Source organism: Caretta caretta, chromosome 25, assembly GCF_965140235.1.
Source record: "Caretta caretta isolate rCarCar2 chromosome 25, rCarCar1.hap1, whole genome shotgun sequence".
NCBI classification, from domain to species: Eukaryota; Metazoa; Chordata; order Testudines; family Cheloniidae; genus Caretta; species Caretta caretta.
In genome coordinates this window covers 19709918-19723277 of record NC_134230.1, presented here as the reverse complement: position 1 = coordinate 19723277, position 13360 = coordinate 19709918, and the positions used below count along the sequence as shown (strand labels likewise).

General features: G+C 44.5%; 2 protein-coding genes across 13 annotated transcripts in view; one reads left to right on the top strand and one right to left on the bottom strand.

Moving 5' to 3' along the window:
* Window positions 1-12498, bottom strand: part of CPAMD8 (C3 and PZP like alpha-2-macroglobulin domain containing 8) — a 140593-nt gene extending 128095 nt beyond the window's left edge. The window contains exons 1-10 of the mRNA XM_048831324.2: window positions 10665-12498; window positions 10479-10549; window positions 9999-10054; window positions 9383-9488; window positions 7659-7772; window positions 5945-6027; window positions 4538-4612; window positions 3069-3227; window positions 1929-2070; window positions 1075-1216 (exon numbers count right to left, since the gene is read on the bottom strand). Of these exons, the coding sequence (XP_048687281.2) occupies window positions 1075-1216; window positions 1929-2070; window positions 3069-3227; window positions 4538-4612; window positions 5945-6027; window positions 7659-7772; window positions 9383-9488; window positions 9999-10054; window positions 10479-10549; window positions 10665-10699 (983 nt within the window). The 5' untranslated portion in view covers window positions 10700-12498. The remainder of the gene's footprint in view (window positions 1-1074; window positions 1217-1928; window positions 2071-3068; window positions 3228-4537; window positions 4613-5944; window positions 6028-7658; window positions 7773-9382; window positions 9489-9998; window positions 10055-10478; window positions 10550-10664) is intronic.
* A 245-nt stretch (window positions 12499-12743) lies between these two features.
* The window catches only part of MYO9B (myosin IXB), a 77689-nt gene continuing 77072 nt past the window's right edge, over window positions 12744-13360 (top strand). For 7 of the 12 annotated variants that reach the window (XM_048831314.2, XM_048831315.2, XM_048831318.2 and 4 more), the window contains exon 1: window positions 12746-12915. The gene's annotated coding sequence lies outside the window, so the exon portion shown is untranslated. Of the gene's footprint in view, window positions 12920-13360 lie in introns of all 12 variants that reach the window. The other 5 variants (XM_075123130.1, XM_048831316.2, XR_007353976.2 and 2 more) reach the window with 4 other exon arrangements.

Genomic DNA, 13360 nt, shown 5'->3' with positions numbered 1-13360 from the left:
AGGAGGACTGAGTGGACTTGTAGGCTCTGAAGTTTTACATTGTTTTGTTTTTGAATGCAGCTCTGTAACAAAAAAAAAAATCTGCATTTGTAAGTTACACTTTTACGATAAAGAGGTTGCACTTCAGTACTTGTATGAGGTGAACTGAAAAATACTGTTTTGTTCATTTTTACAGTGCATATATTTGTAATGAAAATATAAAGTGAGCACTGTGCACTTTGTATTTTGTGTTGTAATTGAAATCAATATTGAAAATGTAGAACATCCAAAAATATTTAATAAATTTCAATTGGTATTCTATTGTTAAATAAGCGTGATTCATTCTTTTGATCGCAATTAATATTTGAGTTAATTGCAATTAATTGACAGCCCTAGTTATTTCAACTCTAGTCTGCTTCTTGGGGGAATATTTACCCTATTGCATTATGTCCCTTTCTCACCTCTGGTGGATGTTCCAGCAGCAAGCCTTTACGGAAGTGGTGACTCATGGGGTATAGCAGGGGAAAGGAATTGGGTTCAGGATACTCCCAGGGATACACACTGATGCAGAGGGGAGGTATAATCCATTACTGGAGCCTCTTTGCAAAGCCATATAGAAGAATAGGAGAGCAGAGTCATGGTCTTCTTTGCATTATGTTCTTGAAGACAGAGTGCTGCAGCCCACACCTCCAATCCCTGGTACTTGCTGTTGTCCTGTCTTTCAGGACTTTAGGACTGCTAGCCTTGGTTGAAATTTGTTTATGGGAGTCAGAATGTGTCACATTAACCACCCCCTTGTGTGATCCTTTCCTCATTGCCTTCTGGGTAGGTAGACCTTTGGGAGTGGGAACAAGGGAAGTAAATGTGTGTGTGTGTGTTTCTTGCTCTGTAGGGGAGTGGTGAAATCTGGCCAGTCATGGCCAGCTCTAAACTAGGGTACAGGAGGTAAGCTTAGTGGCACTAGCCATTTCATATATGGATTGTCTGAAGAGGTTGTAGGACCCGCAGTTTTTTTTTTTTTTTTTTTTTTTTTATAAAACAGATTTTAAGATCCATTATAGAACTCGGGAGTCTTCAGCATGATTTTGTAAATACCTTTCAAGTTCTGCATCCATTTTGAGAGCAATTTCCTTAAGTTCTTTCAGTACTGGGAATGCCTTTGAATTTTCTTCCAAGTAACTAGGTGCAGCTTCCACCAAAAGACTTTGTGTGACAGCTAAATGCTTTTGTACGTCCTCTACAAAAGAGCAAATGTTACAGGTATTATCACTGAATGTACAGTGGCACCTGTTAATAATATACATTTTAAAGATGTCAGCAGCTTGAGTGGTCACCCAAGAGCTTGAAGAACATCTGAGCATACTGGTGAACACTCAGCCTTCAGGAAAAGACAACAGGAGCATATTACTATGAGAGCAAAATTGTCTTGCATTATATTAAGACTAATCACAGCAGGAGACTAGGTAACTCGCTCAATTCAGTTTGTGAGATTAGTAGGTTCCACAGAAAGTTTACAAGCCAAGAGCATGTATTGCTACAACAGGAGCGGAAGCTTCATTTATTCAGACTTCCTTGGCTAGCTTTATGTTGCTATTGACACAATATCCAAATGTCAATCCTTGCAGATACTTTCAATAATAATGAACCCATAAGAAATCTCTTATAAATGCTACACAAGTGTTCTTAGTTTAGAGTGCTCTGCTCTTCTTACAGAAAAAGAAACTGGATGGATGCAGCTTATTAACTAGAGATGAACAAATATGCAGACAATACAAAGCAAAGCTTGGGACTAATGTTTCAGTGTCTCCTCCATAGAAAAACCCAAGGGCAGCGAACAAGAGTCATGCCATGGATTTAACAAGGTTAGAGTTACATTTCAATTCAAAGAAGTACACAACAGTCAAGTACACTGAAAAGTGCAAAATCCTGTTAATTTGGAGTTTTCATACCCAAATATTTGTGTCTATTTCCTTCCATGTGAATGTTCTTCATGGGAAGCTCATGTCTAGTGGTGTCCAGGGCAGTTGCAAAGGTCTTATACTCCTCCTTAAACTGTTCACAGACAGTAAGAAGAGGAGCAAGGACTTCAATCTGAAAACAAAAAGGGACATAACCCAGCACCTCAATGCAGAGAAGCCACTCTGAAAGAACAGTCAGAATTTTTTATCTGGTTTGTCTTAAAGAATAAAGTGAGATTTGAGTCTAGTTCAGTATTAAAAAGGCCATCAATAGGATTTAAAAAAATCAACAAATTCTGTGGCTGTATCATCACATACTCCTATTTTCAAAAGTGCCCCCCCCCCATCTTTGAGGAGGCCTGCTCCAATATCTGTTTCTTTACTTCCTCTGTTTGGAAGCACTGCCAATGTACAAAATAAACTGGAAAAGATGAGAACGTTTTGTTCTAATCAGTTGGGGTAGTTTTAAAGGGATACTTAAATCACTATTAGTAAGGCTCTTGGTGTTTGGTTATTATAGTTCTACAATATGTTCCCATTAAGTGATTTTTTAAAAAAGTTCCCTCAGGTACCAATGCTAAGATGGAGCTGCTGCCACCTATCTCAATGCATCAAGGTCCATTGCAGTTTTCCTTATGCTGATCCCATGCCACAAAACAGAAAACACACAGCAAGGAGATGCCATTGTGTCACACCCCAGGAAGTGATCAGTGCCTCTGCTCTGGCCCGGATATCTGTAGTAGTCCAGGATGTTTGGGGCCAGATGCTGTGCTTTCGCAAGTGGTGTACCACAACAGACTAAAGGATGTTACTATTGCTTTAAGCCTTACATGCCTTAGATTATGAGCTGCTCTGTGACTGGTGCACTATCACCACCCCACAGCTCAGAATACGCTCTTGCTCTTCCTTCAGACCTCCATGTGTTTCCTCCAGTCCATACACGAGAGGCCACCAAAGCAGGTGCTGCAGATATTCTACCTCCTTTACGTTGGCTGAGAAGCATGAAGTGTCACAGCAGGGTTCAAATTTGATGCTTTTTTGTTTGAGGCACAGAATGTACGAAAAGGCCAAAGGTTGCTTCTTCAGAGCAATTGCAAACTGCAGGAGAAACATGAAGTGTGATAAACTAACCTGTTTATCCAGCACTTCTTCAAGCTTCTGCTCTCTCTTCTTGAGCAATAGTTGGCGTTTCAGCTCATACAGCTTTTTCTGCTGTTTTTCCTTTTCTTCACACAAGATTGATAAATTTCTTTCACCTTTCTCCTCCAGCTGGGCAATATTTTTTTCTATCTGTGAAATCCAAGAATGTATTTGGAGCCAATATTAAACCACAGCTAAGTACTTTAGGGGTTAAGTTATTTCCAAAATATTTTGAGAGAGAAGAGAAATTCAAACTTGTTTGAATTCAGAAGTTAACTCACTGTATGCAGTGATTTTTCTGTACCTTATATAGTTACTAAAATGCTATTATTCTGTAAAGGAAGAGTCTCACCTCCATGATCATTTACTAGAGCTCCTTGAAGTCAAAATGGCATCTAGTCTATAAAAGGGAAAACTTAGGAAGTGTGCAAGGGTAGAGAAAAAAATTTATCTGAGTTTTCAGAGGGAGATGTATCATATGCCTTACTCTGACCATGACCATCTCTTCTTCAAATGTTTTCAGCGATTTCCCCTCATCTTCTGTATCATATTTGACCAGGTCTTCAGGATCCTGTACCAGTCTAACTCCCCACCTTGTCCACTTCACTCCACCCAAGTCAAACATTTAACCACTCCCTATATCATCTGGTCCCTTATTTCCTCACCTTCCATGCAGCTTCTAATACCAAATCCTCCTCCCCTCCCCATTTGACTCTACTCTCGCCTCCAAATTTCCCCCCCAAACATACCTCTTCCATTATAGTATGATGGCTTGTAAACCTAACGAACAACTGTGTAAATCTGTATCATTAACCTCAGTGAATACCTAAGCAGATTGCTGAATCGCTTGTCATCCCATCCCTGTATTCCCCTCCCACTATGTTGCTCTCCCTCCTTAAATAATCCTAATTTAGATTGTAATCTCTTGGGAGCAAGGGCTCAAAACTTTTATCTATAGTGTACCACGCATACTTATACCATTGCAAAAATATAAGAATGGTCAAAGTGTGCACTTCATCTGGAAATTGGAGGCTCCTCCCAACTATCTCAGAAGCTCTTTCAGCCCTGATCATTGTTTAATGAAGTGCATGAAATGCTATATATGAGGTGGGGGGGGAGAGAAAACCTTTTGTAGTGGTAAACACCCATTTTTTCCATGGTTTGTGTGTATAAAAAGATCTTCTGTACTTTCCACAGTATGCATCCGATGAAGTGAGCTGTAGCTCACGAAAGCTTATGCTCAAATAAATTGGTTAGTCTCTAAGGTGCCACAAGTACTCCTTTTCTTTTTATATATGAGGAAGTGTCTGAAGTCACAATTGCATAACCAAGGCTATCTGAACCACAAATTTAACTTGTGTGGGGCAGAAAGGTTGTGTCAATTATATTTAGAAAGTTTTCCAATAGGCTATGTTTTTTGTAGCTCTGGAATACCAAACATTTGACTATTTGTATCTTACCTTCATTGATACATAGTTTAATAACAATGCCTGAGACTCCAACATCCCAATCACATCATCAGGATCAGAAGATTTCTTAAGGAAATTGATTTAAAAAAAAAAATTTAATGGTAGCACATATACTTAGAAATTAAATACAAACAAGTATTTCTAAACTAAAGTTTGAGTCTGTTCAAAGCAGCATCTCTGATCATTACAAGTACATTTGTAAACAAAGCCCGTCCTGTTATCACCAAGTGTCAACTACACACAGACTATTGTTTTTTCAAATGGGTGTATTTCTTAATAATGGAGCATTTCTCACCTACCAGCATGGAGGCTGGTTAACTTTGGGTTATTGTTCTTTTATCCTGTCACTCTACTTAGTGTATTCTCTGAAGGATTCACAATACCACTAGAGGATATGAAGTTTCTATGCTGTGTTGGATGAATCGTTGTCAATGTAAAAGGGACCTCAGTTTAATTTTCAAGTACTGTACTATACAAATCACGGGGTGCAAGTATCCTTCATGCATATTTGTGAACATTGGGACATCATTAGAAAGCATGGGTAAGAGCACAACAAGATGAAGAACTAACTTGAAGACTAGCCAAAGTCAGAGTAGGGTCTAAGAAGAAATGGAAGCTGGACTCACAATGGAGTGCTGGTGGTACACAAATCAAATCCCCACCAGCAGAGACCATGTGAGCCTTTAATAATTGTACTTGGTCACACTTTAGAGGACAGATATGCTTGGTGACACACTAAGGAGAGGCCTCCATCCCTGCAGTGACATGAAGAAAGCACCATACTGGATTATACATTCTCTCTTCCTCCATTCAAAATGATATTGGATACTCAAGGTAATACTTCACTATACAACACGGCAGCTGGCAGAACAAAGGATATTTTGATAGAAATTTTAGAATGCTTAGGATAGGGTGCATTTCACTAGCAAAATGCAGATTTTTTTCCTTAAAAAGGAATGTAAAATTTTACATATAGAGCTGAGGTTAGCCCAGTATAAGTAGGTCCAAATCTATTAAGCTTTACAGCCGTGGCTAAATTTGATCTACTACATTTCCTTTTGTGAGCATTTATCATGCTATTTTTAGCAAAGCTGCTTGTACCCAATGCTTTTAGTTTTATTGGCAGATTCTTTATTCTAGTCCTTTGGGAACTACTGCATGCAGCATTAGCCCACAAGCCCTACAGCAGCTCTTCAGCCCATAATAGTCCTTAGTGCTTTCAAGATGACGACACTCTCACCAACACCACACACTACAGAAACACTTGTTACCACATGGTTTCTGGGTAGAAGTCTTAACTCTGGCTGACAAAGTTAATGATGAACAAAAATCCTTATTCAGTACATTCCCAGTAAATATAGCTGTGTCAATTTCCAGCTAATTTAAAGTGTCACTTACTGAGTTCTGCTCTTTTTTTCGTGTTCTTGTTTCTGCTCTGAAGAGAGACTTTGAACCAGAAATCTTTTTTAAGAGACTTTTGTCTAAACCACAAAAGAAAAAAAAATATAAAAAAAATAAAATCTCTATGCACAGCACTTCTCTGCCAAAATGCTTTGAGTGAGACAATCAGCAGCTTATTAAAAGCCAGTTTTAACATGATTTTATGCAGGGCGGATAAAATTGATTTAAATGTTTTTAATCAGATTTTTTTATTTTGTTATTTAAATTAAGTTCTTTTTTAAAATGACATCTGAATTTAATACAAAATATGTTAAGATCTAAAATTATAATCTCTTAAAACATTTAAATAAAAAAAAATGCTGAATCCATGAGCCTCTAGCAAAAACTGAGTTAAAGGCTATTTTTCCATGTAAAGAAAGAAGTTTTTCTCCTGATTCCAAGGTCAAGCTTTATAAATATGGCACAATGGATCATTATATTATATTAAGGGGTTGTTTTGTTTAACAGAAAGAAATTTGACATACTGTCTTGTGTGTTTAATTAAATTCCAGTTACCATCCTAATGCAGCTCGACAAATCAAGAGCAAAAAGTTAATCACCATTTTCTAACATACTAAAAATGTACAATTAATAAGAATCTGAAAGTACTCAGCTACACATTTACTTAAACAAACATATATAGTTTAGTGTACCTTCCTAAGCAGCAACAATACATATCAAATCTAGTGTAAAGGCCCCATTTAGTTGTAAAACAACATATTTTAATGGTTATATCAAGGAGAATGTACCTTTCTTTAGAAAATAAAGTACAAAATGGAAGAATTGATTAAAATCCATTATTTAAATCAGGTCTTTCCACTTGGCAATTTCATAGATTCATAGATACTAAGGTCAGAAGGGACCATCATGATCATCTAGTCTGACCTCCTGCACAACGCAGGCCACAGAATTTCACCCACCCACTGCTGCGAAAAACCTCTCACCTATGTCTGAGCTATTGAAGTCCTCAAATCGTGGTTTAAAGACTTCAAGGAGCAGAGAATCCTCCAGCAAGTGACCCGTGCCCCATGCTACAGAGGAAGGTGAAACCTTCGTCTAATTTCAAGTCTAAACTTCCTGGTGGCCAGTTTATATCCATTTGTTCTTGTGTCCACATTGGTGATGAGCTTAAATAATTCCTCTCCCTCTCCCACTTGCTTCTTAATTTAAATTGCTGATTTTAAATTGCCTTGGTTTAAATCAATCCACACTGATTTTATAAAGGGAAGAAAGAGCCCAAGCAGAAACATTCTATTTTTGGCTCTGATACTGACTCGTATGAACATGGCCATGCCAACTTTTCAAAACTGGCCTCTAATTTTAGGTGCCTACCTTTGAATACATGGGGCATAATTTCCAGAAGGGGTGAGCGCTTACAACAAATTCAGCTTGTTACTACTAATCAGAGTGGTGGATGCTCTGAAAATCAAGTCCTAGGAATCTAGAAGTAGGGCACCCCAAAAATTGGGGATTTGAAAAATAGAGGTCATTAAAAAATTTAGGCCTCACCTCACTATGTCAGTTTCTTCAATTCTAGAATGAGAGTAATAGTTTACCCTCTTTTGTAGTATGCTTGAGATCTTCAGAAAATTGTTAAATACCATTAACATACATTCTAATTTTTGATTTAAACAATGATGTTAAAAGGAGAGAGTTAAAGGAGAAAACTTACCATTAATAGCTGAGAGATCGAGGTCAGGTCGAGCAATTTTATGGCCCTCTAATAAAGTGGACTGCAAGTCATCTTTTCCCAAGACAGTACGATTTAGCGTGCTAGGAGCAGTGCCTGTAGAAACGTGTTATTTTAGTGTGGTAGAACATAAGTGAGCAGCCCAGAACACCTAGCTTTGCAAGTTCACAAGTGTTTGCACAATAGCTCATTAAAAAAACCCAGAAAAGTCTCATCTGGATATTTCCACCTTTATCGTCTTCCAAAAGTCAACAAACATAGCAGGTGTAACTTGCTGCAAAGTTCCTTTTAGTTGGGGTTTAACTTGTTCAGAATGCTGCTATCTTAGCCATTTCATAGCTTGCCACCATGAGCAGAACCCAAATGAAGGAAAAGGTAAAGCATAGGTGATTAAAGTACAGAAGTAATGCTAAATTAAAATCATTTTAAAATATTCCTTTCCCACATTACCAGACTAAACTGGATGATCACCTGGACAAGTGCTCAGACACTGAGAGTCACATACAGGATCATTGTATAAACATGTAGATTTGCAACATTACTAGTGATTTATATATTGTGGGGGTTTTATTGTTCATTCCTCTAGATCTATTAAAAATTAGAGAAGTATTTTTGGGTATTAAAGTAGCAGCCCAATCCATCTACAGAATGACAGATATCTGCTTATTCTAGAGAATTAATGTGGTGTTTCATTTCCAGACAGAGAATGTAGAGCTAATCTACACATAGTACTATATCTTTTAATGTAATAAGTATCAATGACAGGAGTCACAATGCTGCTATAACGTCAGATGGGGGGGGGGGGGGGGAGCTTTTGTAGGCCTCTAGACTACCTAGTCTACGATCTTTAGATCAGTGGTCTCCAACCATTTTATGCCCAAGATCACTTTTTAAATTTAAGGGTGACCAAGATCTATCCCACCTCTTCTGAGGCCCCACCCCTTCCCCAAAGCCCCACCCATTCCAACCCTACCCTAGCTCCCTCTCCCCAACCCTCATTCACTTTCACCGGACAGGATAGGTGGTTTGGGTTCATGAGATGGTGCAGGCTCTTGGCTGGGACCAAGGGGTTCACAGTGTGTGTGGGGGGGTCAGGGCTGAGCCTGGGGCAGGGGTGCAAACTCTGGGAGGGGGTTTGGCTCCAGGAGAGGGGTCAGGGCTAGGGCAGGGGCTCAGGAGGGGGCTTCTACCAGGCAGCACTTACCTCCAGCAGCTCCTGGTCTGACTACCGCTACATCAGGCTCTCTGCCTATCCCAGCCCCACACCACCCCTGGAAGGGCCCAACACACCCCCTGGGAGGGCACATGACTCCACACTGCCCCTCTCTGCAAGCCCCGCCCCTGCAGCTCCCACTGGCCAGGAGTGAGGAGCTGTGGCCAATGGAAGCTGCAGGGGCGGGGCTTGCAGGCAGGGGCAGCCACAGAGGGAGACCCCTGCCAGGCCACACTGGCCACTTCTGGGAGTGGCATGCTGCTGGGCAGTCAGGAAGCCTGCCTTATCAGCAGCCTCGCTGCAGATCACGATCGACTAGAAGACCCTCTAGGATTGACCAGTTGATCGCGATCTACTGGCTGGTGACCACTGCTTTAGAGAATTTCACAATAGTCCCTGCTCCCTCAGTGATACTACGGCAGCACAGGTTGAGAGACGTCCATAAAGAATTGTTCTGACTGTTTTGCTAAACACACACAAAAAACCCACTTACCTGTGGTGGCTTTGCATTTCTGAAAAATACCTGCTCTTCCAGTTGGGGTTTCCCCCTTTTCAGATCTTTTCACACCAGAAACTACAGATGAATTTGTTGAGGTACTCTGCCAACCAGAAAACAGAAAATATTCAAGATTAATAATGATTAAGAGGTGTAATGCCTTGTCTTGACTCCTACTTCATTACAGGATTTCACTGATAGACAGATAATTAAAAAAAAAACAAAAAAAAACACTGCCTTGGAGCATCACAATGCTTTGCAACATCACATAAGAGGCCTGGGCTTGGCTTTAATTCTTTATCCTGATTTCTCTCTCTGGGACTTGGTAAGAGCTCATAAGAACGGGTGGGGAGAGAAGAGAGAAAAACTCTTACTGACTGGGATTACAGAAACCCATATTGTCTAACCAATAGTACTAGGCAGCTCCTACAGCATCAGAGGCTGCCAGGCATATTTCTAAGCCATGTTCTAGTCTCTTTAAAATATTTGTTTTTCAGTTGAAGCAGATATATATTTTCAATTTTTAAAACTGCGTTCTTCAATCAGCTTTCATTTTATTATGTTAGAGGCCAGCATTTCTTTTTAAAGCAGGTCATTTGAAACCATACTTCACCTTCCCCAGAGCTTTTCTATCATATTGAAGGTAGCGAGCCTTCACAACTCTTCCCCCTGACAGGAAGGAAAGAAATGAAAATTGACCAGCAAGAAAACTATTTATCTCCATCTAAATTACGCTAGTCTCAGCACTGTGGCGACGAAGCATTTCGCAAATGCAACACACAACGACATGCATTATAACAAATGAATATTTTACTAGTGATGTTTCCGGCTCATGGGGATGACTGACCCCTTATTTAACAGGGGGAGGAGGCAGGGAGGGGCTGTACACGGTGGGGGGAGGGGTGGATGAACTCGGGGGCGGCCAAATTTCCCTGGGTACAACGGCGGCGGGCAGAGCTCGTGAGGGGGGCGGGCAGCGGCGTGGATCCGACGCAGGAGTCTCTGGGGAAGGAGAAATCAGCGGATTTCTACCTACCTACCTACGGGCCCACCCGGCCCCGCCCCCGCGCCCCGGCCCGCCCCCAGCCCCTACCTTTCGGCCTCGGCTCCGCAGCGCCCGCGCTCCCGTCCGGTCCAGCAGCTCCCTCCGCCCCCGGGGGCGCCCTGCACAAACACCGGCACCAGGTCAGCGCGCGCTGAGGCGAGGCGAAGGGGCCCGCTCGGGCCCTGCCCCGGGGAGAAGGGGCAATAACGGGGATAGCGCCCCCCCCCCACTCACCCCGCCGGGCTTCCCGCCGCCGCCGCCGCCGCCATCGCCGTCAAACTTCCCGCGCAAGCGCTGCGCGATGATCTACTTCTCCAGCCTCATCATCGAGTTTATCCGGGCGTAGCTAGAACGCCCACTTCCTGGTCGCTCCCCCTGCCGGCTTGGAGGGGAAAGGCGGACGCAGCTTTTTCCAGCCCCTGCCGCCCCACCCCAAATCCTTGCAGGGACCTTGTACATTTGCCCCCACGGGACCAGGGCCAGTAGCTCGGGAGCCAATGTGGGCCGTAAGCACAGGACAATACATTCACTGGGACCCTTCTGCCAGCCCGCTCATGGCCTCGCTGGGGCACCAGAAACCACCCACTGGCTTATACCCTGCCAGTCAGGGTTGTCTTTCTGTAGCAGGCCAGATCTAGTGGTTCCTACCCTAAATGTTCAAAATTATGAGTCAGCAAACCACCATCACCCTGCCAAATCATGAGCTAGGCTTAAAAATCATGAGCTAAAATAATAATTGTTTCTTTCTTTCTTGTTTCTGAGTCTTTGGGAGTAGGGGTAATATTGTCAAGGGTTATCTGCCATCACAAGTACGAGGGGTTTACCTTTTTTTTAAATTAAAGCTCAGATTCTCCTGTATTAACTTGACTCCAGGATCTGGGACTTTAAGGAAAAAACCCTAATTATCATGAGATTCGTGTTAAAATCCTGAGAGTTGACAACACTGCTGATCTTTTAAGGCTCCTGATTTTGGCCACCCTTTCCTGCAACCGGAACCTCTCCTATGTAGCAGAGACTTAAAAGGATGGAAATGAGGACGAGACACTTCACTCCACACATACCCACATACCGTGGTCTCAATGGGGTGATGCTAGTCTACAGGTGAGATCAGAGTGGCTGGGAATGTGCCTGAGGGAAGGAAAGGTATCAGTTCTACCTCCTTTTTCATGCTGCCTGACCAAATGCAGAGGGAGCAGCACGGACCTGCTTCTTGGTGCTGAGCTGCCACCTGGCACACTAAGTGCAGCTGGGCACAGAGCAAACCCACTGCTTAATTTGCAATGAAAGAGGTGTTGGGGCTCAAGCAATTTTTTTACATTCATAACTGATGCAGCAAGCCCAGAGGTGCCAGACTATGAACTGCCAAGCCTAGAGGTGCTGGGGCTCTGCCCTGGCACAAATTGAGCACCATGAAAACGCAGAACCTGCTGCCCCCTGCCACCCACTACTCCCAGTCCAGTGCCTCTGGCTACCCCAGATATTGCCTTCCCTGTCTAGCGGGATGGGTGGGCTGTTTTTCACATCATTTTAGGGATAGGGTGACCAGATGTCTCGATTTTATAGGAACAGTCCCAATATGTGGGGCTTTGTCTTATATAGCCGCCTATTCCCGATTTTTCACACTTGCTGTCTGGTCACCCTAGGTGTGTAGGAAACTGATGACAACAGCAAGGATCAGAAATTTGCAATGCAATAACAACAGTTTAGTGACATTGGCTTTGCTTTGTAGCTACCTAGTCGCATCACAATCTACTCCCCCTGCCTGTACAGCAGCAAAGAGGCTGCCTGGCTAACATGGAATTTTTCTTTGTTGGCCCATATGCCCTACGCATGTCCCTGCAACTGAGCCCAGGCTTCCCAGGCACCTGGCTACTAACATCTGATACCGCCAGGGTTCTCAGACTTTTGTACTGGTGACCCCTTTCACACAGCAAGCCTCTGCGTGCGACCCCCCCCGTTAGACATTAAACACACTTTTTAATACAGTTAACACCATTGTAAATGCGGGGGGCAAAGCGGAGTTTGGGGTGGCGGCTGACAGCTCGCGACCCCCCAGGGCTACCGCCTTGAACCCACCGCTGCCGCAGAGAACCTGCTACCGGGATGAGAGCAGGAGCCGGAACAGGAACATTTCATGGGGAAAGCAGACAGCTCTGCAGACGAGATGACGCAGCCCGACCCAAACGGACACGCGCGTTCGCGCACCCCCCGGATTTCTACCCGTGGCGCGCGCCCAGGCACCGCCTCCCGCTGCCAGCTAGCAGCGCGCATGCTCAGCTCTCGCACGCAGGCGCACTAGCGGCTCGGAGCTCCTCAGGCTTTGCCCGGCGTTGCCCTGTCCCTTCCCCGCAAACGCGGAAGTGAGCGGTTCCTCGGCGGGGCCTGGTAGGAGGGGCCGCCGCCGGGCTGGGAGTGATCGACCAACCGAGCCGCCGGAGGAGCGCGATGGGGAACGGGCCTTTGCCCCCCTCGTTCCTCTCCCTCGGTGGGTGAGCGGGAAGGGGCTGGTGTGGGGAGAAGGGGGGCCGGATGGGGAGGCCGGGGGCGGTTTGCGAGGGCGTGGGGAGAAGGGGGGCTGGGGGGGAGGATGGGGAGGGCGAGGGGAGAAGGGGGGCCGGGGGGGAGGGCGAGGGGAGAAGGGGGGCTGGGGGGAGGGCGTGGGGAGAAGGGGGGCTGGGGGGGAGGATGGGGAGGGCGTGGGGAGAAGGGGGGCTGGGGGGGAGGATGGGGAGGGTGTGGGGAGAAGGGGGGCCGGATGGGGAGGCCGGGGGCGGTTTGCGAGGGCGTGGGGAGAAGGGGGGCCGGGGGGGAGGGCGTGGGGAGAAGGGGGGCCGGGGGGGAGGGCGAGGGCAGAAGGGGGGCCGGGGGGGAGGGCGAGGGCGTGGGGAGAAGGGGGGCTGGGGGTGCTGCAGCACCCCCTGGATTGAAGT